Genomic DNA, 25,935 nt, shown 5'->3' with positions numbered 1-25,935 from the left:
GCTTTCACACCTGATGCAAACCGTACCCCAGAACACATGAACCGTATTCATGACCACCTTTTTCAAGTGGCTCAGTACAAAGTGTTCACACTTATCAAAGGAACTGGACTTTGTGTTCAAGTGTACTCGGATCTTGGCCTGGATCCCTGATGTGAAAGCCTCCTTAACACTCAAAGCACTAATTTATAATAATGTAGGAGAAACTATGTATTTGGAAAATATAAGTAAAATCTGATATAAAGAACATTTAGGATAGGTTTAAACCATTAATGTTGAAACAAAACTGACAAAAGATGATCAGAACACATTTCTTTTATTGGTTAAGATGCTTTACAACTTCTGTTATTGGACACAACAATGGTGGGTGGGCCTTTTCAGTGCTTTTTTTTGCAAGGTGTAAGACAAGAAATATATATCTTTTACTCTTTTTTACTCAATTATACATTCAGTTGCCTCTGGTTTCGGCATAAATTTTGTCCATATATGAGAGATATTTTGCAAGCTTATGAGGTAGATTCTGTTAACGGCACATCTAAAATATGAAACAAATTCAAACATTTGTAAATCCAATCTATCTATTCAAACCTAAAGGGTTTCACATTTAACGAAGAGGCTTAATAACAACTCACTACTCAATAGACAAATCACAACTGAGATCTCTGATTTTGTGGTGATCTCTGCAACACCACTTTGCATTTCAGTAATTATTTTGTATTGTTTTACATATTTGCCTGAACAGCCTAAAACTGATAAACTTATGCTTTTGTCAATTAGTTATCATTCAAAAAGGCATCAAAAAAGTCCTAACAGTGGTCCCATGATCAAAATAGTGTGGAGTAAAATTTGAAAATTAAAAAAAACAACAACAAATTAAAATCTGGTGGTTAACCGGAGTTATTGACAGGATGAGGGCTGTCGGGGGGAAGGTCAACACAGAAGTCGGGTGACTGTGAGAAGGGCTGCGATGCTTGAGAGGACGGGGCGTAAATTGGCAGACCCGCTGCTTGACCTACAGTGTTCCCTGTTCTGGCCGATGCAGGCTGCATACGCCATCACGTGGGGGATGTAGTTCTGCTCGTGGACTCCGTGTAGCAGGTGAGCCAGGGGACCTTTAGCAAACACAGCCACATCGTCTCCTCCATGAGTTTCCATGTTCAGAGGCACAGCCGCCTGGGCCTGGTAGTTTTTGTCCTCTGAAAGGCAGAGAAAAGATTTAAAGACAATATTGTTTTTAGGTCCTGGAGCATGAAGGGAAAAAGTCCAACCTAAAGTTAAAGGTTCCCTGAGGAGGTTTTGTTCTTAGCACTATGGAGCTGTTTTTCTACAAGTGGGTCCACGTTTTGTTTCTCTCACGCACAGGGATGCACATACACGTATGCACAGTGATGCTAATGGTTTCACACTATTTTAACAATGTGCAAATATGTGACATGTTTAACTGTCAGGAGAACATACTGTACAATCCCAGGCACTCAAATAATAATCCTATGTTAGACTGGTTTATAGTCGTCTATAGACCTAACAGGGTGGACAAACTGTGAGTGATCCAGGTTTAGCTAGCTATCCTTCTACACATGAACAGGACATTTATAACTATATCAAATATGTTTTAAAATGTTTTTGATCAAACCAAATTTCTTCATCATTTAGCCTAACAGGGTGGAACTTTAAGAGTGTTAGTTTTCACCTTAATTTACTCCTTTTGAGTTCTCTCCAAAAACATATGTCACTTCCTGAAAATGGTCTTAATGGAATTGGAGTATTTTTTTTTTCTGGAGGGTGAGAAACTACTAACTAACTGGGTGGAAAATGACTTCAGGGACATACAGTAAATGATGAAAATGGTAAAAAAAATAATAATAATAATAGCTATAGTCCTTCCTAAAAATATATATATAATCATAAATTCTATACATTAATTAAAGAATATTTTGCGTGTTTTATATTTTTATGGGTTATATTTCTTGTAGAAGTTGATTACTTCGAAGTTGATTACTAAAGTATTTTTAATATGCATTATTCTTTGTTATAAAGAATACCTTTATCTACAGTTTAAGTCATTTATTATAGATATTTGACACATTTTAAATAAAAATATGAGGAAGTAATTCATGGGGACAGAAATGTTGCTGCAGAACAGGAATGACCCCAAACAAAGGCAGGGAAGACGAAGAAGACTGACAGTAAACGTGGATGTAAACAAGGCTGGATTTAAAACACATTAAAAATGTCTGTGAAATGTCTCCTCTGTATCCCTATATAACTAAAATAGCTTGTGATATCACAATATCTACATTTGTAAGGTTATTTTGGGGAATAATAAAAATACACCATTTACAGCAAAATACATGTAGATCATTGTTTTAGGAAAGTCATAGAAGTTTAGTTACAGTAATCTTTCGTTATTGATTTTACTTACCGTAGTTAACAGTGGAGACATTCTCCCTCGCGCCATTCACAAGTTTGTAACCTGGTCCGTTCCCATATATAATGGAGGTGAAGGGCTTGTGGTCAACATCACTCAACATTGGGGCCAGACCTGTGGATGCATTAAACCCCATCATCACAACACAACCACAACTGAAACACTAAACATGTGGTACAACAAAGATATGTTGACAAATGTGCAGTAAAAAAAAATGCTTTTTTTGTTGTTGAAAAAATCCCATATACAGAACTGGATGTACATCATTATCATTACATACCAAATATTGAGTTTCCTCTGGTTGAGTAGCCTCCGAAGTTGAACACGTGAGAATGATCGGCAGTGACTAAAGTCAGTGTATCATGGGTGCTGGTCATGAGGTCTGCCCGGCCGATAGCTCTGTCCATTTCCACAGCTTCATGCAGAGCCTGCTTGGCCTTGCCTTCATGGTGTCCGTGATCAATACGTCCTCCTGACAGAGGGACAGATATTTCCAAATAGCTGTTAGACTCTTAAAGGAGCTAAATTCAAAATTCAGAGCATATCTAATAACCCTACTTCTCACTTGATTTATTACCAAAGTAAACATTGTCAAATTTTACAGTTTATGGTCTCAATCACTAGTTTCAAGTCCTCTTCAATACAGCGTGATGTTCATTTAGTAAATTATGGTCCCATTTAGAGTCAAATAGATGATAAAACAGCGTATGCTTTAGGGCGTGGCTACCTTGTGGTTGACAGGTCTCTACCGCGGCATTGTCCGGTCTGGGAGTCGTCCGTGTTTTCGTCTTACAACTTTAAACCTTTCACAGTGTTTTCAGTTCATGAAAGTTAATTGTAACATTTTTGAACACCTAAAAATATCTTATTCAGCGTTTGGTTGTAGCTCCAACCTCTTGTGTCACTTCTGGTTGCAAAAAAACAAGATGGCGAAAATGCTGAAATTGAGGCTTCAAAACAGCAGTCCACAAACCAATACAGGTGACGTCACGGTGACTACGTCCACTTCCTATATACAGTCTATGTTTAAATCCCTCTTTGTAACTATATCCCTGGCCACATATTCTGTTTCACGCATAAATACGTCACATCACAGCAGCTAAAGATGCTCTTAACTCCTGTTTCACTGTGACTTTGATGCCGTATGTATGCCTGTATGCTTTAAACAAACTAATTTGCTTAAAGCATGTATGACATGTCGTTTGAAGCTGTTCGACCACATTCAGTCTTTCCTCAAAGGCATTAATGGCGTTGCACTCATTAGTACAGTGCACAAAGTATTTGTGTTAAAAATAAAAAAAGACTTGCTTTAGAGCGAAGTTCACTTCAAACCCTGCTTACTGTCTCCCCTCCATAATCCTGACCTGCCGCTGCGTGAACAGGAAACGATTGTCAGATTGACGGTTTCAGAGAGGCCCCACAATTCCGCCATCAAAAAGGAGTGGGGGGCCTTCGTTCACCTTCTTTCAGACGGTGTTCAACGACCCGACAAGCACTCTGTTTGATGCATACTGACCCCTTTATTCACGCTCAGTCTGGCTGAACAATCGCTGTCGTACTTGCAGGTGTTTGACTGTAAACGCGCGTCTTTCAACAGATTCGGCCAAGGACACATAGTTATCAACATCACATTCCTCAGTCCTTGTTTCAATGTCAATGATGATGATAAGACCAGACCAATACAGACTTTTTGTGGGAATGGCTCATGTTTTCTCTTCTCCTACATTAACTGCCAAAAATAAACAGTAACAGATTCCTTTAAACCACAAACTATTACATTTCACAGTTGATAAATGCTGTTTTATACATCATTGTTGTCCCTGCCTCTGAGTGCTTGTCTGCTTTGTCTTCGATGTTTTATGGCTTTTATGTTTTTCATACCTATTCCATGTAAATGATACTGAATTTTTGATGTTTCTCATTGTATTTTATTAACTGCTGCAAAATATGTTTTCCTTGAAGGGACAATTAGGTGAAGTTGGAAGCAAGGAAAAAGACTTCAAAATAGCTGCTTGTAAACAACTGTATTCCTCTAGCTGACGGACAGTCTCGCTGACCACAGGCCACTCTGCTGCTTCTACCATCCATCACTCATATATGTTTATGGCGTCTCACATAAACACAACATGAACTGTATTTGCTTTCACAAAGGAAGACTTTGATTTGGATCTCACAAACAGACTTTAGCTGTGAAAAGTCCCTTTCAGAAATCTGCAATGATAAGTTCATCTATCTGGGCTTAAAACGTTTTTTTAGAGATGTTGGACCATTTTTTATTCACACTTAAAAACATGACTAGATCCCAAGTAAGCCGACCGAGTAGCTTTTCAAACATAATGCCAACATGCAAAATTTTGTGTGTTCCAACATCTATAACCCCGCCGCCATTACTGCGGTAGCAAGTCGTAGTGACTCTACTGTTTGCTAACAGTATTAACTGGTGACTTTCAGCAACTTGCATAAATGGTGGATCATAAACACAGGCGACTATGTATTTAAAAGTGATTACAAGGACACAGCTGCCGTCACTGCAAGCAAAACACAACGCATTCGGCTGAGAGTCACCAGCTAACAAGGTTGACAGACACTTTGTACGTGTTCTGTTTGTGATGCCGACTGATTAATGATGTTTACTTTGTGGTCATTAGGTTGCCCTAGTTAGAGCAGCTAATGTTATATTTCACAATAACGCCACAGTTAGTTGATTGAGTTAATTTATTCTGTGGGACCTTCACAGAGCCTAGACAGTGTCTCAGCTCACTTACGCCGTAAGCTAACTTAACTTAGCTGATGTTACTTGTTCCACCATGTCAGGCTAATGCATACTTGCCAACCTTGAGACATCCGAAATAGGGAGGATTTCAAAACCAAAGCATGTGGTCTGAGTTTCAGAGACTTTGTTTCCTGCACTATGGTGACTTTTAAAGAATGAAAATAACAACATAATAACTACACATAACATAATAACTACATAATAACTATTGACGTGAACTTGTGTGAATCTCTGGTATAAACTAGGCTAATATTCAAAGTTTTCATTCATTCATTCATTCATGTTTTGCCCCTGCTTGAGTATTTCTTTCTCTTAGTTTTCTCAATTCCTCTCTCCTTCTCTCACTGAAGGCCCTTTCAGACACACCACAACGGCAGCACTGTGCTCTGAAACCCGTTATTTGAAATAGCTTACGCCATGCCACGATGGCTTTTCTGTGATGTGTGGCGAGCACAGCTCAAACCGCGCGCGGTGTCACGAGCAAATCTCGTCCGCCGGGAAAAGACATAGGTGTAGGGGTAGAAACAGTAGATATTATACATGCTGTACAGTGCCAGAAACATGTTGAGATAACATAAGGGGAAAAAATTGTAAAAATTTGCCATAAAGCGGGAGAAATGCGGGAGAATTGTGACCCGGGAGGAAGCAGGGAGAGGGCAATGAAAATTCTGGGAAAATCGTGACGGTTGGCAAGTATGGGCTAACGTTAGGCAGCTGAGAGCTGCTCAGGTTCTTCCCGAACTCCTAGACATGATCAAAAGTTACGTTGCATAGAAAGTAAAGCTAAAAGTAGAAAACTGTACACTTTTTAGGACGGCTTGCATTGAAACGTACACATATTGTAGAGAGACGCCACCGCAGTAACGGCGACTTGTTTACTGACGGTACTTCCCTGGATTTGTGTATTAGAAGGCCTCCTCGCCTTGAGGGACATTCATTATTGAAATCTGCAATGTGTCCAACAGAAACTACGACTTAACTAAGTCAGTAAATCAGCCAGACAGATCTTTGTGAAACCCCCAAAACGATTTCCAATTTCCAACGAAATCCAATTTCACCACAAACTCACCTTCGACAAGCAGGTAAAATCCATTTGTATTCTTCCTCAGGATCTTGATGGCCACCTCCACCATCTCTGTCAGCGAGGGGTCACTCTCAGTGTTCCTCTCCAAGTCGTATGGCAGATCCGCGGGTTCAAATAGACCTGGATTAACAGAAGGTACCGTTCAAGGAGAAATAGGATATTTACACACAGAAAATAGGCCTGCAGCAAATGCATGCACATATGGCTCTTCATTTACACTTCAATGGGAGTTTTATAATGACGCTGAGACTGGAAACTCACCCAATACGTAATCCACATTGTTAGGGTTCAGTGATAAGAGCTGCTTCTTGTTCCATACATAATGGCCTTTCTGCACAAAGACACAAATGTACAGCAACAGTGTGAGTGGTAGCACTGCAGTCACTTTCAACTCCAAAATATGGAAATGTAATTAGGTAGATAAAAGAGGGAGCAGAGAAACGAGAGGAGCAAAGAAAAGGAGAAATTTACTTTATCCTTCGTTTTGTCCTTCCACTCCTGCACCAGGTTTCTTCCGTCTTTTCTTGTGCCGTTGTGCTTCGCAACACCGGGGTACTCTACATCCGACATGTTTTTGGGGAACATATACTTCCTCCCTCCACCCATAATCACCTGCAAAGACGCAAGAAGACAAAAATTACAATCTTAGACATAACTGTTTTACTGTTGGCTGGAATGACAACCGCCGTTTTATCAGCTGTTGCTAGCTAATTAAGCGAATTAATTAAGCTAATTAATGAAAATGAAAACGGGGTCTCCGGCTAAAAGTTTAATGTTCCAAGCTGATTCGTTTTAAAACAAGAACCCTGTAAAGGGAACTTAACTATGCACTTATTGGCTACATATCATGCTAAAAGACTGAAGCTAAAGCTAATAGGTCCTAAGCAAAAAGTCCTTTATAGTTGTGATCCATGTAGAAGACATGAAACGCTAGTTAGTCCTAGAATTTTAAGTATGGGCATACATGATTAGATTTATGCTTTAATGTTTATATTTTCTAAACAGTACATTTCAATTTTAATGTTATAAGAGAAAAGCCTTTTGGGGTTGCTGGAGTGTAAATGTTCCCGAATCCAATAGAGCAGGACAGAGACGGTAATGGTAGCCCACACTCTGATATAGGCTAGTAACATACAGGACCAGCTTTCTCACAGTGGGGAAATAACCATTACTACACAGTGGATAGTGCTAGTTTTTAATGTTTGTTTTTTTTCTAGTAAAATTCAATTCCAAAAAAATATTGAAAGTAACGCTAGGTTACACTTCTACTATGATTTTGATTGGTCCAGTGTTGGTATTCTTTAAGTTGACAAAACGTAGATGTTCAACATGTGTCTGTTGCTCAGTTGTGCATTTTCACTGCAACCTATATTACCTAAAAATCTCCTGAAACTCTGAGGGCTTTCTAGTGACCCTTCGTAAATAAGTTGCGAATCAGATACGTTTGACTCACATCAATGTTGGGAATGTTTTCAAAGAGTTGTCTGGCGATATCCTTGCAACCGTCTCTCAGAGCGTCAGCTGGCATTTCGCTGTCGGAGTACCAGTCTCTGTCCACACAGTGGGCGTAAGAAGCACTGGGAGTCGCGTGGTTGACACGGGTCGTTGTCACGATTCCCACTGACTTGCCTGCAATGGACATATACACACACACAACACATGCACGCACAAACACACACACACACACACACACACACACACACACACACACACACACATATTGATTAAAGAACATGTTGAGACCAAGATGAATTCCCTCTGTGTGTTTCCTTGAGCAGTGTTTCCTTGCTGAGCTGTAGTGGAGGGATAGTGCTGTGCAACCAATTCAACTGTTTTCAGCCCATTAAATAGGCGTTATCGGATATTAAATGCACCATAGATGTGGGTCATTAGGGGCCTACTTCACCTACTACGCTGTAGAAGTGAAAGCAAAACTTATATGCAACACGGCAAAACGGCATGAAACGTTATGTTTTGAACACAAACAAAATGCTTCTTTAGGTTTAGGCAACAAAACTACAACTTTTTTTGGTTTAGGCAACAACTCAGCCTCCTGGGTAAAAAGCCTGTGTTTTGTGTCCCATCCATCGCCCCCGACCCCCACCCCAAAGAGTTCCACACTGTCTATAACTTTAGCGCCTGACTTCCACTACTGCTCCTGTCATAATTACTACAGTCGCTAGAGGTCACTGTCGTGTTTGGGAAATGCTCAGTTGATTTGCTAACTCAAAGTGCCGAAGCTTCATATTAGCTTTGGTTGAAGCTGAAATGCATTGATGAATGGAACAAGGAGTGTCAATTTTGTCCCCCCATCTCTGACAGGAACAATCACTTCAGAGCCAGCATGGATAAAGCAACTAATAACTATTTTAATGGACATGATGTGGGCATGTGAATGTTGTATTAAAATGGTCCAAACCTATCCTTTAATCATATGAAAGTAAATCACATCTCAGAAAGTTCAATTCGAGAGCACTAGATTGTACCAATGTTCGTTCCGCCACAGAGACATTTTACTTTACTGCCTAGTCAAGGTTCCTACAAGAAAATCTTGATATTGCTCATACCTAGTCTGTCATGTCCACCAATGATCAATGAACCTGTATTTAGCAGCATTTAAAAACAAAAAAGAAGAAAAATTTCTGCTAATAAATCTTCTGGGTGTAAAAAGTATAACTTTAAAGGCAAAACCAGCAGAGGACAGTCTCGTAAAAACGACCTGATGAAAATCACTCTTCACATTTCTATTTGCTCTGTGCAGGAGGTCAGCTGCTGCCTGCCGTGTTCCCTGGGGAACAATTAGATTTCTTATTAACTATGACCCCTGAACCCTCACCCACTCCTTACCACCCACCACCGCCCTCTGAAAATCCACGGTGCACAGTCCTTTCCTTCTTTGAGCTGCAAGACTAAACGTCTTGTGTTACACAACAAGCACATTTCATAACGCTGTGATGAAAGTCAGATGTCGTTCATTTGGACACTTTGCAAAGTCTTTTGATCAAAAACTGTTTACATGAGATGTTGTGTTCTGGCTTTATGGACACATTAAACTGATTATTGAAATTGTTGACACGTCAACAACTCTATAAAACAACGTGAAATGAATTCGAGGAAGCAGACACATCAGGGTTCGGGAAGTTAAAAAAATAAATAAATAAAAATAACGAAACTTCATAGCAAGGGTGGCCTGATAGAGATTTTCGAAAAAATGAATGGTTAAAAAAATTTGTTTTTGACGTTTTAAATGAGAATACGTCAAAAAATAACTCTTTGGGTTAAGTTAATGCCAACTGCTCTAAAGATAACTTTGGTTCAAGGCAAGGCAAGGCAAGGCAAGGCAAGGCAGCTTTATTTGTATAGCACATTTCAACAACAGGGCAATTCAAAGTGCTTTACAGAAACATTCAAGAACATTGCGACAAAATGCAAAAGAACATTAAGAAATAATTAAAACAGTTATAAAAACATAAAAACATTAAAACATTAAAGATTAGAAAATAAAAACAAGCTAAAAATAAAAGCTAGGATAGAAGCTAAAATTGCATAAAACTCAAAAGAGTAAAAGTTATAGTGCAGTGTCAGAATGAAAGGCACCCGCAAACAGGAAAGTTTTAAGCTTTGTTTTAAAAGAAGTGAGAGTTGGAGCGGTCCTGCAGGTTTCTGGGAGCTTGTTCCAGATATTTGGTGCATAAAAACTGAATGCTGCTTCTGCATGTTTAGTTCTGACTCTGGGGACACTAAGCAGACCTGATCCAGATGACCTGAGAGGTCTGGATGGTTCATAACACAGCAGAAGATCAGAAATGTATTTTGGCCCTAAACCATTTAGTGCTTTGTAAACCAGCAGCAGTATTTTGAAATCAATTCTCTGAGAGACAGGCAGCCAGTGTAGAGACTTCAGAACTGGACTGATGTGATCCACTTTCTTGGTCTTAGTGAGGACTCTAGCAGCAGCGTTCTGAATCAGCTGCAGCTGTCTGATCGATTTTTTAGGAAGACCGGTAAAGACGCCGTTACAGTAGTCAAGTCGGCTGAAGATAAATGCATGTACTAGTTTTTCCAAATCCTGCTGAGACATCAGTCCTCTAATTCTTCTTATATTCTTCAGGTGATAGAAGGCTGTCTTTGTAATTGTCTTAATATGGCTGTTAAAGCTCAGGTCTGAGTCCATGACTACACCAAGGTTTCTGGCTTGGTCTGAGCTTTTTAACATCACAGATTGTAGGTGAGCACTAACCTTTAATCTTTCTTTTTTGGCTCCAAAAACTACAACCTCAGTTTTGTCTTTGTTCAGCTGAAGAAAATTCTGGCACATCCAATTATTGACTTGTTCAATGCACTCACTCAGTGCTTGTATTGGACTGTAGTCTCCTGGTGATAGAGTTATGTAAATTTGTGTGTCGTCTGCATAGTTATGGTAATTTATTTTGTTGTTCTCAAAAATCTGACCCAGTGGGAGCATGTAGATGTTAAACAAAAGAGGCCCCAAGATGGAGCCTTGGGGAACTCCGCATGTGATTTTGTTCAGCTCAGATTTGCAATTACCTATAGACACAAAGAAGTCCCTGTCTTTTAGGTAGGATTTAAACCAGCTGAGTGCTATGCCAGAAATACCCACCCAGTTTTCCAGTCGGTCTAGTAATATATTATGGTCAACCGTGTCGAATGCAGCACTGAGATCCAGTAAAACTAAAACCGTAGTTCTACCACTGTCTGTGTTCAATCGGATGTCATTGAAGACCTTAACAAGAGCAGTCTCAGTGCTGTGGTTTCGTCGAAAACCTGACTGGAAGACATCAAAAGAGTTGTTTAGTGCCAGAAAGCTATTTAATTTTTGAAAAACTGTTTTTTCAATTATTTTAGACAAGAATGGAAGATTTGATATCGGTCTGTAATTATTTACTATTGATGAGTCCAGATTGTTCTTTTTGAGGAGTGGTTTGATGACAGCAGTTTTCAGGGCCTGTGGGAACACTCCTGAAACAAGAGATGTATTAACCATCTGTAAAAGCTCTGAGACCATACAATCTGATACTTTTTTGAAAAGGCCTGTTGGCAGAATGTCAAGGCAGCATGAGGAGGATTTTAGATGTTGTATGATTTCCTCCAGGTATGTCTGATTTATTGGATAAAACTGTGTCATGGTATTTGCACCAGGTTTAAGTGGACGCAGGGGAAACAAACATCCTGTACCTGCTATGGAGGAAGTGACTGCTTGTCTGATTTTGTGAATTTTTTCTGTAAAAAAGGAAGCAAATTCATTGCAGGCCCTGGAGGATAAAAGTTCAGAGGCTACTGACACAGGAGGGTTTGTTAGCCTGTCGACAGTAGCAAACAGGGCACGTGCATTGTTATTGTTTTTGGTGATGATGTCAGAGAAGAAGGACCGCCTTGCATTTTTCAGTTCTGAATTATAAATGCAAAGTCTCTCTTTATAGATGTCATAATGAACTTGTAGATTTGTTTTCCGCCACTGGCGTTCAGCTTTTCGACACTCTCTTTTTTCATTTCTTACCAACATGGTATTTCTCCATGGAGATTTTTTCTTACCAGAGACAATCTTCACCGTGGTGGGTGCAATGGTATCAATAACATTTGTCATTTTAGAATTGAAATTATCTACAAGCTCATTGACAGAGGTCCAGGGGAGGGTGGGTGTGGAAGAGAAAGCCTGAACAAATTGATCACTGGTATTTTCAGTGATATACCTTTTTGTGATTACCTCTGTCTTATCATTCCTGTGCACAGGAAGAGTACTCTCAAAGAATACACATGAATGATCAGACAGAGCAACATCCATCACTACAACCTTGGAAATGTTCAGGCCCTTTGATATGATTAAGTCCAAAGTGTGTCCCCTATTGTGTGTGGGCTCTGTCACATGCTGACTCATTCCATAGTTATCAAGAACCTGACACAGTTCTTTGGCCCCTCTGTCCTGTTGGTTGTCAACATGGATGTTAAAATCACCAACAATGACTACACAGTCAAAGTCAACACAAATTACAGACAGCAGTTCAGTAAAATCATCAAAAAAGTTTGCACAGTATTTAGGTGGCCTGTAGATATTGAGAAACAAAGCTCGAGAAGAGGAGTTCAGCTGAAGAGCGACATATTCAAAAGAAGCAAAATGTCCATAAGATATCTGTTTGCATTGGAGGGAATCATTAAACAATATGGCAACTCCACCTCCTTTCTTATGCATTCTAGCTTCGCTCATAAAACTAAAGTTGGGAGGAGTTGACTCGATAAGAACAGCTGCACTGTTATTTTGGTCTAACCAAGTTTCAGTTAAAAACATAAAATCAAGCTTGTGCTCAATAATAAAATCATTGATTAAAAAACTTTTTCCTGCCAAAGACCTGACGTTTAACAGGGCTAGCTTTAATGTGCTAGAAGCATTATTATTATTTTTTGGGACATGGTTTGGCTGGCAAGGAATCAATGCTAAATTTGATAAATTAGCACAATCAGTAAAAATCTTCCTGTTTCTTTGCAGATTCACCATTCTTTTTCTACTACTTATTAGAACTGAGATAGAAGAAGCTCTCATCACACAGGGCCCCAGCTTTTCCTGGAAACAGTCACGTGTATCATTAGCCTTGAAGCCTGGACCCAGCACATATCAATCTGTGCTTGCAACATTTTGTAAAGGAACATCCTTATCAGACTGCGGAGACAGAGGCTGATTCCATTGTGGAGGGGATGGAGGGGATGGAGGTGGTGGGTGTCGTGCTTGTGGAGATAGTGCCAAAGTTGTTCGAGGTCGACCTCGTGGGGGGATCATGGGAGAGAAAATGGGTGTAGGGCGGGGAGTAAGTTTAGTTCCAGCATTGACCAGCTCCTTCATGTGGTCAGTGAACTCCAAGAGGGGGGAGGAGGGAGAAAGGGTGATAAGCGAGGATGAGGACGCCTCCTCTTGTCTCTGCTGTATCCCAGGGCTGGCTTGTGGTGGGGGGTGAAATGATTCTCCTTGAGGTCCCCTGGCACATTGTGTTGTGTCTTCCTCCAGTGGTGATTCCTCTTGTCTTGCGTCCTTGGCAGAGGGAACAGATGAATGACGCAGTAAGTAGAATAGGTTGGAGTTGAACAATTTTACTCCTGACTTGTTTAGGCAGAGTCCATCTGCCTTGAAGAGATGTCTGCGGTCCCAAAAAAAGTTAAAATTGTCAATAAAATGCACTGAATGGGATTTGCATGCTGTTGAAAGCCATGTGTTCAGTCCCAGCAACCTGCTGAATCTCTCGACTCCTCTTCTGATCGGCGGCAGGGGTCCACTGATAAACACCTGAGCATTCAGAGAGCTGACCGTGTTTAGCAGACCAGTAAAGTCCCGTTTCAGCACTTCAGACTGTTGCTTCACAACATCATTCGACCCAATGTGCAATACCACATTTTTCACATTTGGGTGTGCAGTCACAATATCCAGGATTCTTTCTGCCAGATCAGAGACCATATCTTTGGGAAAACAGAGTACTTTGATGTCTTTACTCCACATGCTTTTCACATCTTTAACAGCAGCATCACCCACAATCAGAGTTTGAGTTTGAGGCCCAGTTGTTAGCTTTCCCTGTAGCCTTTTACCTTCAGAGTTGCTTTTGGTTCTTACCCTGCTGTGTGAAGAGTTGAGATTATCCAGGGCATCAGATCGAGATCCAGGGTCCTGCAACAGTGGAGCAAATCTGTTCTCCAGTTGCAAACTTCTTTGTTGGGGAGGTTTGTTACTCATCCTTCCTTTCACAGTTGTCCACGGTTGGACCTTACTTTGTACAGGGGTTGATGAGGCACTATGCTCGGATGCTAATGCAGGCCAGCCGGTCGCATCATATATCTGAGGGTGCTGGGTTCTGCCTGTAAGTTTTCCTCCCATTTCCCAGGGACATGATTTACGCTTTGGCTTTGCACCAAGAGCGTTCCAGGGAGGACTACTAGTCGATTTATTGCCCCCTTCTTGATTCTTGGTGGTCTTGTTGGTGCTAATTAGCTTTCTATTAGCCTGTTCCAGTTCACTGTTTTGAGTCAGTGGTAGAGTGGTTTCATTCCCACATAGTCCATTCACCTCCGCATTCACTTCGAGCCGGATAATCTTTGTTTCCAGCACTGCTATCTTCTGTAGAAGTTTGTAGTAGTCATCCGTGGAGAAGGGAGGCATCTTGCTGCTGATTAGCTTTAGCCAAGCACCTCGCTCCCGTTCACTATAGTACAGGCTTGTGCTGCTGATAGGCCACGCTCACAAAGTAAAACAGTTTTTAAAATAGTGGTAGCCTTCAGTTTCTTTCATAAATTAAACTCCCAGTGATTTGTAAGTATCCAGGACCCGTTTTCCAAAAATTTAGTAGCGAAAGATAAGCATAGCAATGATAAAAAGAAAGCAAAGCGAAGAGCAACTCAGCGAAGCGTCTGCACAGGAGGAAGAGCAGGAAGTACAAAGCAGTTCAAAGGCTGAAAAGGGGAATGAGCAGAGTGGAAAAACATGTATTAAGAGCATCACTTTCAAGAGCACTTCAAAGTCTTTGCTTTGAGCGATCAAGTCGCCCTGGAGAGCTTTCCCACTTCCCATTAACGCAGCATTCAACTACAACCACAATTAGGTCTCCCAGGATATGAAACACATGATATTTGATTGCAAACAAAAGAGAACTTAAAATTCTGCATCCCTGTGTTATGCTTTGTTTATTGAATGTCACTCTACCTGCGTCCTTAGCCCATTTGAGGATGGAGGTGACCTCATTGCCCTCCGTGGTGTTGCACTGGGATCGGACAGCAGCTGCGCTCACACCCACCGTGCCTTCATTGGCCTTGACCCCGCAGAGGTAAGCTGTGGCAGTGCCAGCGCTGTCTGGCACCTGTGCGTTAGTGTTGTACGTCTGCAGAGGTACAAGCCATTGACATGTGGTCAGAATTCAAATATCAAACAGGACTGTTTATAGTCTTTCTGGTATGCTTTTTTCACATTTGTACGCATTCTGTTGCTGGCTGGTGCGTCTGCCTTGTAGTCCGCAACTGCACAGTCTGAAGAGACGCTGTGCATTGTGGGGCAGTTGAGTATGTCCAGTAAGCTCACGTATCATAATCAGAAATTTTTGCTAATTTAGTATACAGAACATCTGGGCATTTCTTGTGTACACAAAATCCATATACTATGCAGTGTGAACGCACAACATACTCAATTTTGCGTCATACTTTTTATGAACAGTACGTTAGTATGCAATTTTGAACACAGCCTTTGTTGACTTTCCTGCCAGACATTTTCATGGCTTGTTAGCTCAGGCACAAAATCAAAGAAAAACTGAAAACTGGCATATTACTGATTTTTATTACCACTGCCTTTTACAGCATGTTTGTTTAATGCATGAATTTCTTTTTCAGTTGAATACCAGCATCAGTTTTTATATGCACAGTGCTTCATTTTTCGCAAAGCGGGTATCCTCATTAATTAGGCCTATTCAAATCTTTCGACACTTTGTTTTTGTAGGAGCTGTTCCGAAAATTGTTCATACATTGAGATCATTTGTATTGTGTACAAAGTATTGTGTAGCTTTCTTACTTTAAGCCATTCTCCAGACCTTGTTTTTCTCTGAATGGATGTGGTTTGTCAACTGTATTATTCCAGGAAGTTCTCAGTTTGTGTAATTGGCCAGATTGGTTACCAGATAGTATTCACAGAGGAAGCATTATTCTGCACTTGTAATTGTAACCTGATTTGACTAATTGAATGCTACTTTTATAATCAACTTTTAAAAAAATGATAGAACTAAACAGTAATAAGGACACGTGTTTTTAAATTCCATTTGACGCTAGAGCTGCCACTTAGTGCAACAACGTGTCATTTGTGTGTTTTTAATAGTTTTTTGAACAATAGAGGTCTTTAAACTGTATCAGGCTTTGGCTGCACGGATTAGATTTGGTCTTTTCATGGGATTTGTTGGCAGTAAGAAAGATACAGAATATCACCAGACTCATTGTTTAACTGGTTCATATAGTTGCTGATGATTCATGAGGTATAAATAATCAAACTACTTTATGATTTCTGTCTTTTTATCAAATCTGTAACATAATACACACCCACTGTGACGTGACCCACTGAGTGACCTTGTTTACGGTCACAGGCCTTGTCAGGAAGCCATTAATGGCCACAGCGAGATCAATACATTGAGCCATATTGTACATATATAATAATAAACCAAGTCAGACCTTGGCCAAGGACACAAAAGGGAACTTGTCCATCTCCAGCTGCGTCTCTTCTCCGCTGTGTCCGTTCAGCTGACCCTTCAGAATTCGAGCAGCCGTCACCGTGGGAATGCCCATCCCTAAACACCGAAAGCAGGTCGACCGTTAGGATTGCATTAGTTTCCCCAAATGGGCGGGAAACAAAGGGACTGCACATGAGAAACATTAACAGGTTTCATCCACCGCTGTGCTCAGTATGCCACACATGAAAGATTGTTGCATTCTTTGACATATTAGAACATGACGGCTGCTGTGAGGCAAAACATTTTCTTAGATATAAATTACTTCAAGAAACAAAGGCAAACAGAGGAGGTCACAGAAAGAAAGGATCCTCTGTAAACTGTAACATGCAGGATGATTACTTTACGTGACTTTTTGTTGCCTGACATGAAAGATAATCGCAGGAAAATATGAGAATAATAATCTCATTGCTAAGATCTGATTCTCATCTTTGCCCCAGGTCAAGTTTGATCACTTACAGTAATGTTGAAGACAGCCCTGCGTGCATCATCAAAGTTTGCACCTGACAAATAACCTCAGGCTTCTAGCTACACAAAGGAAACAATTTATTGTGCAAAACTGTGAGTCTGACTTCTTCAACAGAATCCTGTGGTTTTTCTAGAAAACCTTTTTCAGTTAGGCAATCACTCTTTGATGTGTATCACCACCGTTTTTTTAAGTTGTAAGACGGTTCCTGTTATTCTCTAACTGCGCTGTGACGACCTCGTGCACGCAGCAGTGCGCAAGAATGTCATGTTGTGCCTATTAGTCCAAACAGAGAGGGCAGAGACCAGATGGAAGATAAAAGTTTTTGTGTGACCAATGAACGGCCCAGCACAAACAGAAGGCCAGTGATCTGGTGACAGCACGGTTGTTTTGTTTGCTACTATTCATTCACCGCACGTGATCGAAAACATTTGAAAAATCTCATTCATTTTCTGCTGGATCACTGGATCCTCTGTAACATCATTTCAGCTTATATAAAACTGTTGACTCGGCTGGATTGTCCATAATTAATCGTATACATTAAAAATGGTGAGCTTACTGCAATTCAAATCCTTCAGCAGTAAGTTTACCTTCCACCTTTAGGGGAGAACAGGGAGTGTTGTAACACTGGGTTAGTTATAACACTGTCAGTTTGACCAATCAGAAAAGAGCTGCGGTGAAGTCATCAATATCGTGTAATCCCATTTACTTTTTGAGCTCTCAAAAGAAGCGTTGTCTCTCTATTTTATGACCAAAAAAAAATATTTTCCGGTAAGAAATCAAACACTTTTATAACGATTATTTTTTGCCCAGAAACTTGAATAAATCCAGTTGTTTGAAGGAGATGTTTTCACAGCAATATAAAATAGATAACAGAGAGGGAATTATGACCGGTTTAACTTCCTAACAAAAAACAGTATGCAAACTGTAATAAAGGAGTGGATGTTGAAGTGCACAGGATTTATTGTTTTACTTTTGTTTTTTAACGTGGTATCGAATTGGTATCCAGAATCATGGAATTTCACTGGCATTGGTATCGACTACTAAATTTCTGGTATTGTGACATCCATAGTGTAGGCCTATGGGAACTGACAAAATGCTTAAAATGTATTATTGCGGGGCCAAAAGGCGCGGTGAAACATTTTGGGTGCTCCTAAATTATGTGCTGGTGAACCTACAGTAAATGAAAAAGTTAGGCGCACCAGTGCAACCAATGTAAAAAAGTTAGTCTGGAGTCCTGTTGTAGATACAATAGTTTGTCTTACATAACCTAAAGTAGCAGTTTCTCTACTTTAATTTGATGCAAATCACATGCTAAAACAGTTAGCTATGTAATGCCTGCCTGGGGATGGGAATAGTTTTAACAGTTTATTGCCATCGCTGTGTGAATGAGTATTTAGATTGGATCCTGATGGGCAAAGTTGGCACCTTAGCAGCCTCTGCCATCAGTGTATGAATGTGTGTGTGAATGGGTGAATGCTGACATGTAGTGTAAAGCGCTTTGAGTGGTCGGCAGACTAGAAAAACGCTATATAAGTCCAAGTCCATTTACCATTTAAAATGTCAGTTCTTGGCCTACAAAGCCTGCAACCCAGGGGCACCCATCTACATCTGCCTAAACTGTGACAGTAATTGAACCCTTAGGCCTTTGCATATTCAGGAATACAGTCCCTAAATACACACACACTTACCCAAACACACACAGCAATTGTTTTTTGCTAAATTTAAAGTTATAAAATTAATAAGAAATAAGTGTTTTTTTGTCACTTTAAATAGTTTATTTTATTCAAAACAGTTTATTCTTGAATAGAGTTCTTGCATAAATTGGATAACGTGGATCTTATTTCAGTAAATTACCTCTTATTGTTACATCCTTTCCCAGCAAGTGTTACAACTCACCCCGTAGTGTTGTGACAACGGAAGTCTTTGCATTTGGCATTAACTCACATAATGTGTGATTGTGTAGACGTCCAAGTGAGTGGACCACTGAGGTACTGATGCTGAACAAAAGGTGTTACTACCATCCCCAGTCACACAGCATTTGGGGAAATTTCATAATTTCTTGCCATTATTCCGGATGTAAACATAATGATTGTGTGGCTTACCATCTCCAAGGAAGAGGATGATATTCTTGGCTGTTTTTGTATTGAGAGTTTGCAGCGTCAGAGCGTTCTTCAGGGTCTGCTGGGCCCAGGTGTTCCAAAACTTGGGATCCTTCTCTTGATCTGTGTAGGGGAATAAACAAGTGTGGTTAACTTTGGATAGAAAGTCAGAAAATGAAAAAGGCCTGTTGTAATTTCCCACAGCCCAAACTAGTGTCTTCATACGTCTTGTTTTATGTGAGTTACAGTCCAAAACCCAAAGTTATTTGTCCATGTGTAAGATCTGGCCAGAAATTTAGTTTAAAACATTAAAAAAAATGAAGTAACTCTTATCAACAGAATGTGAAGAGGTTACAGTGTTGACGTTATGTCAGAGACGTCTATGTATTGTGTTGCAGTGATAGCTACTCTACGACGAGCTAGCTCCGGCCCGTCCTGTCTTGTAATACAACTTGTACCCCGAGAGGCGACAGTGAGTCACTGTAGCGTCTAGGGATGCACCCATACCGATACCGGATCGGATATCGTACCGATACAGATTCAAATAGGTCGATCGGATATCGGTGACAATCGGGCCGATCTATTCAATTCAATTCTATGTTTATATACTATATACATTATATACTGGAATTTTAATTCCTGTTTAAGTTTTACCAATATGTTGCTAAAGGTTTATACCTGATTTGTAATTCCTGTTAATTTTTAAGATTTTTTTGCAATGTACAATGAATTATTTCATTAATAAATAACAATCTACTAAATTTCTATGTATTTATTTGTTACATTTTGTTTTAAAAATTTAGGAAAGCAATGTTTAAGTCAAGCCAGATGTGGCCTTACACATACAAGAATGATCCTAGTCTCTTCCACACAGTGAGGCATACAGCTCATTAATCAAACACTGGTGTCGGATCGGTACTCAGTAACGGCCGATACCCAAAGCCCAGGTATCGGTATCGGGACTGAAAAAGTCGGATCGTGCGTCCCTAGAAGCGTCCAGTCTGCCCTTGTGAGTAGAGCTGCCCTAAGGGGTTGTCAGTCACGTTAAAGGTCCTTTGTATGTTTTGATAGTTGGTTTATTGGATTAAATCCAAAGTGGCAGAAATGAGAAAACGAATTGTGTTTGGATTTCGTCCACCTCGCCATCAGAAGACTTCTTCACTGAGAGGAGGGCGGACGGTAGCTCCGGGAGACGGACCTTCATTTAGCAGTTAGCAGTTAGCTCGAATTCAGCCAGTGCAAACCCCAGCGCCGGGGGTCTGATCCCGACAAAACATACACGGACCACACAGCCCCGGTTAGTGTCACAGTAAACATACAGATGGTTAACATAAACTATAGGCCGATGCCACACGTGAAGATTATAAGATAGAAGTGTTATTTTGACCGGCTCTCAGAGTTTCAGAAGTATGCTTGAATTTTGCGTTTTTTGCTCTGCTGTTAATTAGTAGTTGGCTTTTTTTTTATTACTGATGACGGTAAATTTAGATTTAGATATGGACCCAGTAGTAGAGATAGAATGCCGCCTCATATTTCTTTGGAGCATGTTGCTTCATCTTACACATTGCACCTTTAAACCAGCAAATGTTATGGCATTTTTGCTTAAAAATGACTAAAACGATATTTCAACTATCAAATACCTATTACTTTTTTGTCGATCGACTAATCGATTAATTGACTAATCACAGCGGCTCTAACTGTCACCAAACCAGTCAAATCATCTAAAAGCGAGATTTACACATTTGACCTCATCTTATAAAATGTGATGACAAATACACATCTATCTCCTACAGTACAGAGCAGCAGGGAGATATTTAAATAATAATTTCCTGTTATTTGCATCGAAGATATCCAGTGTTTTATAAAAACAGGAAATCTATGTGGATACATGAACTTCCTTAAAAAGTCCCAAACATTGTCTTGCAACCTGGAACAGGAGTGTACTGAACATCCCCCGATGCATTACAGATAGCTGGACAGTTATCATGCCTCCACGCCGGAAATAACCATGGCTTGAGGCAATATGTTTTCAGGTTGTCCGTCCGTCCATCCGTACCATTGTCATGAACACGATATCTCAGGAATTCCCTCAGCGAATTTCTTCAAGTTTGGCACAAACGTCCACTTGATTCGATTTTGGTGGTCAAAGGTCACTGTGATTTCACATCCATCCCATTCTTGTGACAACAATATCTCAGGAACGCACTGAGGGGATTTTATTACATCTGGCACATACATCCATTTGGACTCAAGGATGAACTGATTAGAATTTGGTGGTCAAATACCAAGGTCACTGTGACCTAAATTATGGCTGTAACTCAGGAAATCATATGCTAAATATAACAATTTCACACAAATGTCTAACAGGATAAAATGATGAAGTGATGACATTTTGGACAGACATGGATGTAAACTGCAACTTGACTAGTTGGCGGAGGCATACAACCGCAAGGTGGTAATTCTAGTTTAGTTGTTGTTGTTGTTTTTGCGGCAACTGACTAACAACACAGTAACTTACCAGGGAATGGTGGCTTCCCCAAACTCCCCAACATCAGACAGGAGCAGATGATGAGCAGGGCTGTCACCTTCATTGTTGTTGATTCAGTGCGGCTGACACGTCACTCCAGACAGCCTTAACATGCCACTTTGAGAAGCTGAGGAAGTCTGTCGGCAGTCGCCTCACAGCTAGAGAGAGAAGAAGAACAAATACCAGTGATTAAGTCTGTGTCATGTTGTCACACATTGACTCTGACATACTGGTTTAATGCGTATTTGTGCGTCATTATTTGAATACACATACTTGTTTCAGGCAAACAACACCCACGCTGCACCGCTTCAATTCTCTGCAAGTGACCAATATACAGTATATATTGAACTGGCAACTCCACTGGAGTATTGGGGTGTAATAAAATAGCAGAAATATTGAGTATTGTGATATTATGTTTTGTGATATTGTATCAATTCTCAAAAACACTATTCACTATTAATTGGTAAAGATTATCATCATTTGCAAAGATACAGTATGCGCCCTCTCAGTGTATGTGCCCTCTTAAAGTAGTGCTATGATGTTGGATGTTACAGGAACTGTAAATGCAAATGTAGATCCCACTGTTCTGATAGCATAAAAAAAATTTAAAAAAAAATTACTCAGATTTTATGCATATGGTGGTGTGTTCTTTATAAAATGAGATTTTAAAAATCGCCATATATCGCCTTGCTTACAGTATCACTGCTATCGCAATATATTGAATCGTAGCCCCTGTATCACGATACGTATCGTATCACCAGATTCTTGCCGATACACAGCCCTACTGACACCAACTGCTACCATCATTAATTAACTACGTCTGTACGAGGGACTACCAAGGCTAACGAGGGATTACCAACACTTAGCGACAATGTGGCAGCCTGGAGAATAACACTTCTCGGTCACTGCCAAAGACATCAAGAACTCCCAGCAAGCATGCTGATGCTGCGGGAACCAACGCACGGGCATCGATCACAGGGACGTCCCACACCAACACACATGGACGTACTGAGGAGAGATGCTGGACAGTGTTGGCGAGCTGGCCAGATGTATGGTGGACTGAGACAGCTGGAAGCTCCACTTGAAAGCCCGTCTGGGGACGACCCAATGACCTCTATATATAAAGCGTCTTGAGATAACTTCTGTTGTGATTTGACGCTATACAAAAATAAATTGAATTGAATTGAATTGAATACTGGAGTATTGGCTCAAAAATCATGGAGATAAGTGGTAATATTTCTTGCTCCCTTTTCTCATATAGGCTTTCTAAATAGAAAAACAGGCAAACTAAGGGTGGAGAGTGTAACCAGCGCTGTTTTCATGCCATCAAAGCCATATCGATGAAAGATGTTTTTGTGTGTGTTGTTTGTAAAAAGTATCAGGTCCATCAGGCTTTTGCAGCAGCAGCAAAAAGGAGAGCTTGGTAAAGTTAAGCTGGAGGCCTCGCTGCGAATGTAAGTAGTCCCAACAGGGGGCCCTTATGGGTCCTGGCCAGTCAGGCTTTCATCTGTAATTATTAACACCCTCCTTCTTTCTTCCCTGTGCTTATAGCCAAGGTCATTTTAATGGGATTGAGCTCCATAGCACTGAGAGGTTTAAGGGCCATAACAAAGCCGATTAACAGCGAGTGATTGACTGGACACGCTACCCAGGAGAAGAAAAATACTTCACCTGTGCAATTCTGACAGGAGGTTTTGATATTTCTTTGTTGTTGTTGTTGTTTTTTAGTAAGGACAAGGTTGCGTGCAAACAAACCGTACCTTCCTAATTGTGAGATAATACGACATTATATTGTTAAAGATGGAGTAGGCAAGTTGGAGCAAATAAGATTAAAAAAAGTTATATCCTGACAGTAGTGCATGAGACATGTAATATGAAAACAATATCCTGTGCCTCTATGTCTTCCTGTGTCCTCCGGTGCTCCTTATGGCATCTGCAAGATTTCACAGACCGGAGGAAAACAACCAATCAGAGCTGATCTGGAGCCTTGCCGTCTCTGAGCAGCTGTCAATCACTCGCAAACTCCGATCAAACGGTCAAACTAGGCAGCGCTGATCAAATATGAATCAATATTTTGTTACTGTAATGCATATTTTCTCACGTAAAATGTTTTCAGAGACATCTTGTAGTGTACTGTTTAGCTGTAAAATTAGAAAATTTGTGACCCGTCAGCCATTTTGAGATCAGTTGAGGAAATACAAAGCACCGCCCGTAACGTAACAAAATATTGATTCATATTTGATCAGCGCTGCCTAGTTTGACTGTTTGATCGGAGTTTGTGAGTGATTGAAAGCTGCCTCCGTTGAACGAACAGCCAATAGGAACGCCCTCTCTCTGAAATGCTCTGTGATTGGCCAAAGTCTCCCGTCACGGGCTAGATATTTTAAAGCCTGAAAACAGAGCCATGAGGAGGTGCAAAAGTCTAGTTTTCTCTTTTTCTAGTTTTGAATTACAACATGCTGAAAGGTTATTACAGAATTTTTGCCCAATGATGCCAAAAACATTCTGCCTACAGACGCTTTAAATCACCCTCTTTTTTATGAATAGTGTTTCCCAACAAGTTTTGGCTTGTTGTTATTCACTACACACCTTTAAAGGTGTGTAGCTCCAGCTTTCATGCTTTCATACTGATTACAATAAAATTCCAAACAGCTTGGAAAGATCACCTCGTCCAAAAGCTTGTTCAGACTGGTAACTGGCACAGTTGGTGTAAGAAAATAGGCAAGTCTGAACCAAAAAGAAAGTCCTGCAACCAACCAGGCGGTAGCAGGTGGATATAATAACAGATTACAGTATTTAATCCAAGATGACAGTTGCTTTTACCGTTCCTTCAGACTAGTAGCCATTAAAAGCTGCCGGGTCCGGCCAGGGGCAGCGAACCAGCCAGTCTGCAGCAAAAGTAGCAGAGCAGCACCAACACGGCCAACATCAGAATGCCAGACAGGACAGTGGTCAGGATCAGATGAAATGTTGGATCAGTCATGGTGTCACCATGCTTGTCCCGGTGTATCCAGCTGGGGTGTCAAATGGGGTAAAATTCCCCCAGCACCAAATAAGTTCACACACTGAGCTCCTTCCTGAGCTCAGCTTGAAGCCTGAGGCAAGTCACTTAAATGTGTCACTCGAGCAGGTAGCAGCTCTGAAGCGAGGATTATAGGCTTCTAAATTATGCTCAGGAGGAGTGGAGGGGCTGCTGGATGAGAGGCTGGCATCCAACATATTCTATCAAAACTCTACAGTGCCTGGTCTTCAGACAGATGAAATGGTCTTATGTGCTCTCTGTTCACTCTAAATTGGCGAGAACACTAAACACAGTTGCCAGTTTTTAAATAGGCAACTTGGTTTGCTTCTCACACCAGGCTGCCTCCTCCAGCCTCCTGTATGCACACAGAATAACTAACATTTTGACTGAATGATTTCACACTGGGGAGATGTGGGGCATCTTACGTATTGTTTCTGTTTGAGCAAATACTTGAACCCTCTCACTATGTGTGGCTAAATAAAAAATAATGATTTTATAACCATTGTGTCAAAAACATAATGAGTTGTGTCAGTTTAAAGTAGAGCCTCTCAAACTTGTTCATGCTTCCCATGTATATCTGCAAAAAAACATGCAATATTTGACATAATGTCATTGAAAAAAACAAATAAATAAGATATAAATACAGACAGAAATGTATTTTACTGCAACCTCCTATAGGCAGGGAAACCCATGACTCCATTGCAAACACTTCTATAATCTCCAACTGGAGACTTTCATGTAACTATCCAAAATTACATCATAAAACCCCTGTATGATTTGAATGAATGAATAGCTACATGACTTATTGCTGACCAGCACTTAATCCTGCTGAACAGCTGTGTTTAAACACAGCTGGTCTCGTGTTAAACTCTTGTAAAACCCCAGACTGGATTATTCAACATTGCATCAGAACGAGGATAAACGTGAGCGGATGCTGATCAGAGGAAATATGAATGAATGAACACAGAACAGCCTGTAGTTTGTATGTTATATTATAGCTATAACAATCTGTACCCAAAATCACAGCCGACACTCCGACAGCGCATTCCTCCAAAAGCAACCTGTTATCTGTGTTAGAAAAACCGCAACAAAAAAAAAAAGAAAGTTTTGTTTTGTATTGTTTTACTTACTGCAAAGTGGAGTTATTATCCAGATGTTTACATCCAGACGTTCAGCGCAGTTCCTTCAGTGTTTCACCCTGACGTGTGCGTCCTCCTCGCGGCTCTCAGTCCTTTTTATAAGGCCACAGTTGTTGGACTGACTCTGGGGGTCTGAGAATAGCG

The 25,935-nt window shown here is 40.5% G+C and overlaps 1 protein-coding gene across 2 annotated transcripts; it reads right to left on the bottom strand.

Moving 5' to 3' along the window:
- Positions 1-294: 294 nt before the first annotated feature.
- Positions 295-25,935, bottom strand: alpl (alkaline phosphatase, biomineralization associated). Of its 2 annotated transcripts, none has more exons than XM_037764139.1 (12): positions 25,783-25,935; positions 21,622-21,788; positions 19,107-19,226; positions 16,480-16,595; positions 14,978-15,152; positions 7,736-7,911; positions 6,754-6,894; positions 6,544-6,613; positions 6,268-6,402; positions 2,706-2,897; positions 2,420-2,539; positions 295-1,193 (listed from the first exon to the last, which is right to left on the bottom strand). In XM_037764139.1, the coding sequence occupies exons 2-12, from the start codon at positions 21,692-21,694 to the stop codon at positions 928-930; spliced, it is 1,584 nt and encodes a 527-aa protein (XP_037620067.1). In that variant the 5' UTR covers positions 21,695-21,788; positions 25,783-25,935; the 3' UTR covers positions 295-927. The 2 variants fall into 2 exon arrangements, with proteins under 2 accessions (XP_037620067.1, XP_037620076.1); XM_037764148.1 differs by lacking the exon at positions 25,783-25,935 and adding an exon at positions 24,454-24,703.

This window comes from Sebastes umbrosus, chromosome 1 (genome assembly GCF_015220745.1).
Source record: "Sebastes umbrosus isolate fSebUmb1 chromosome 1, fSebUmb1.pri, whole genome shotgun sequence".
NCBI lineage: Eukaryota > Metazoa > Chordata > Actinopteri > Perciformes > Sebastidae > Sebastes > Sebastes umbrosus.
This window is presented reverse-complemented; position numbering and strand designations above follow the sequence as displayed.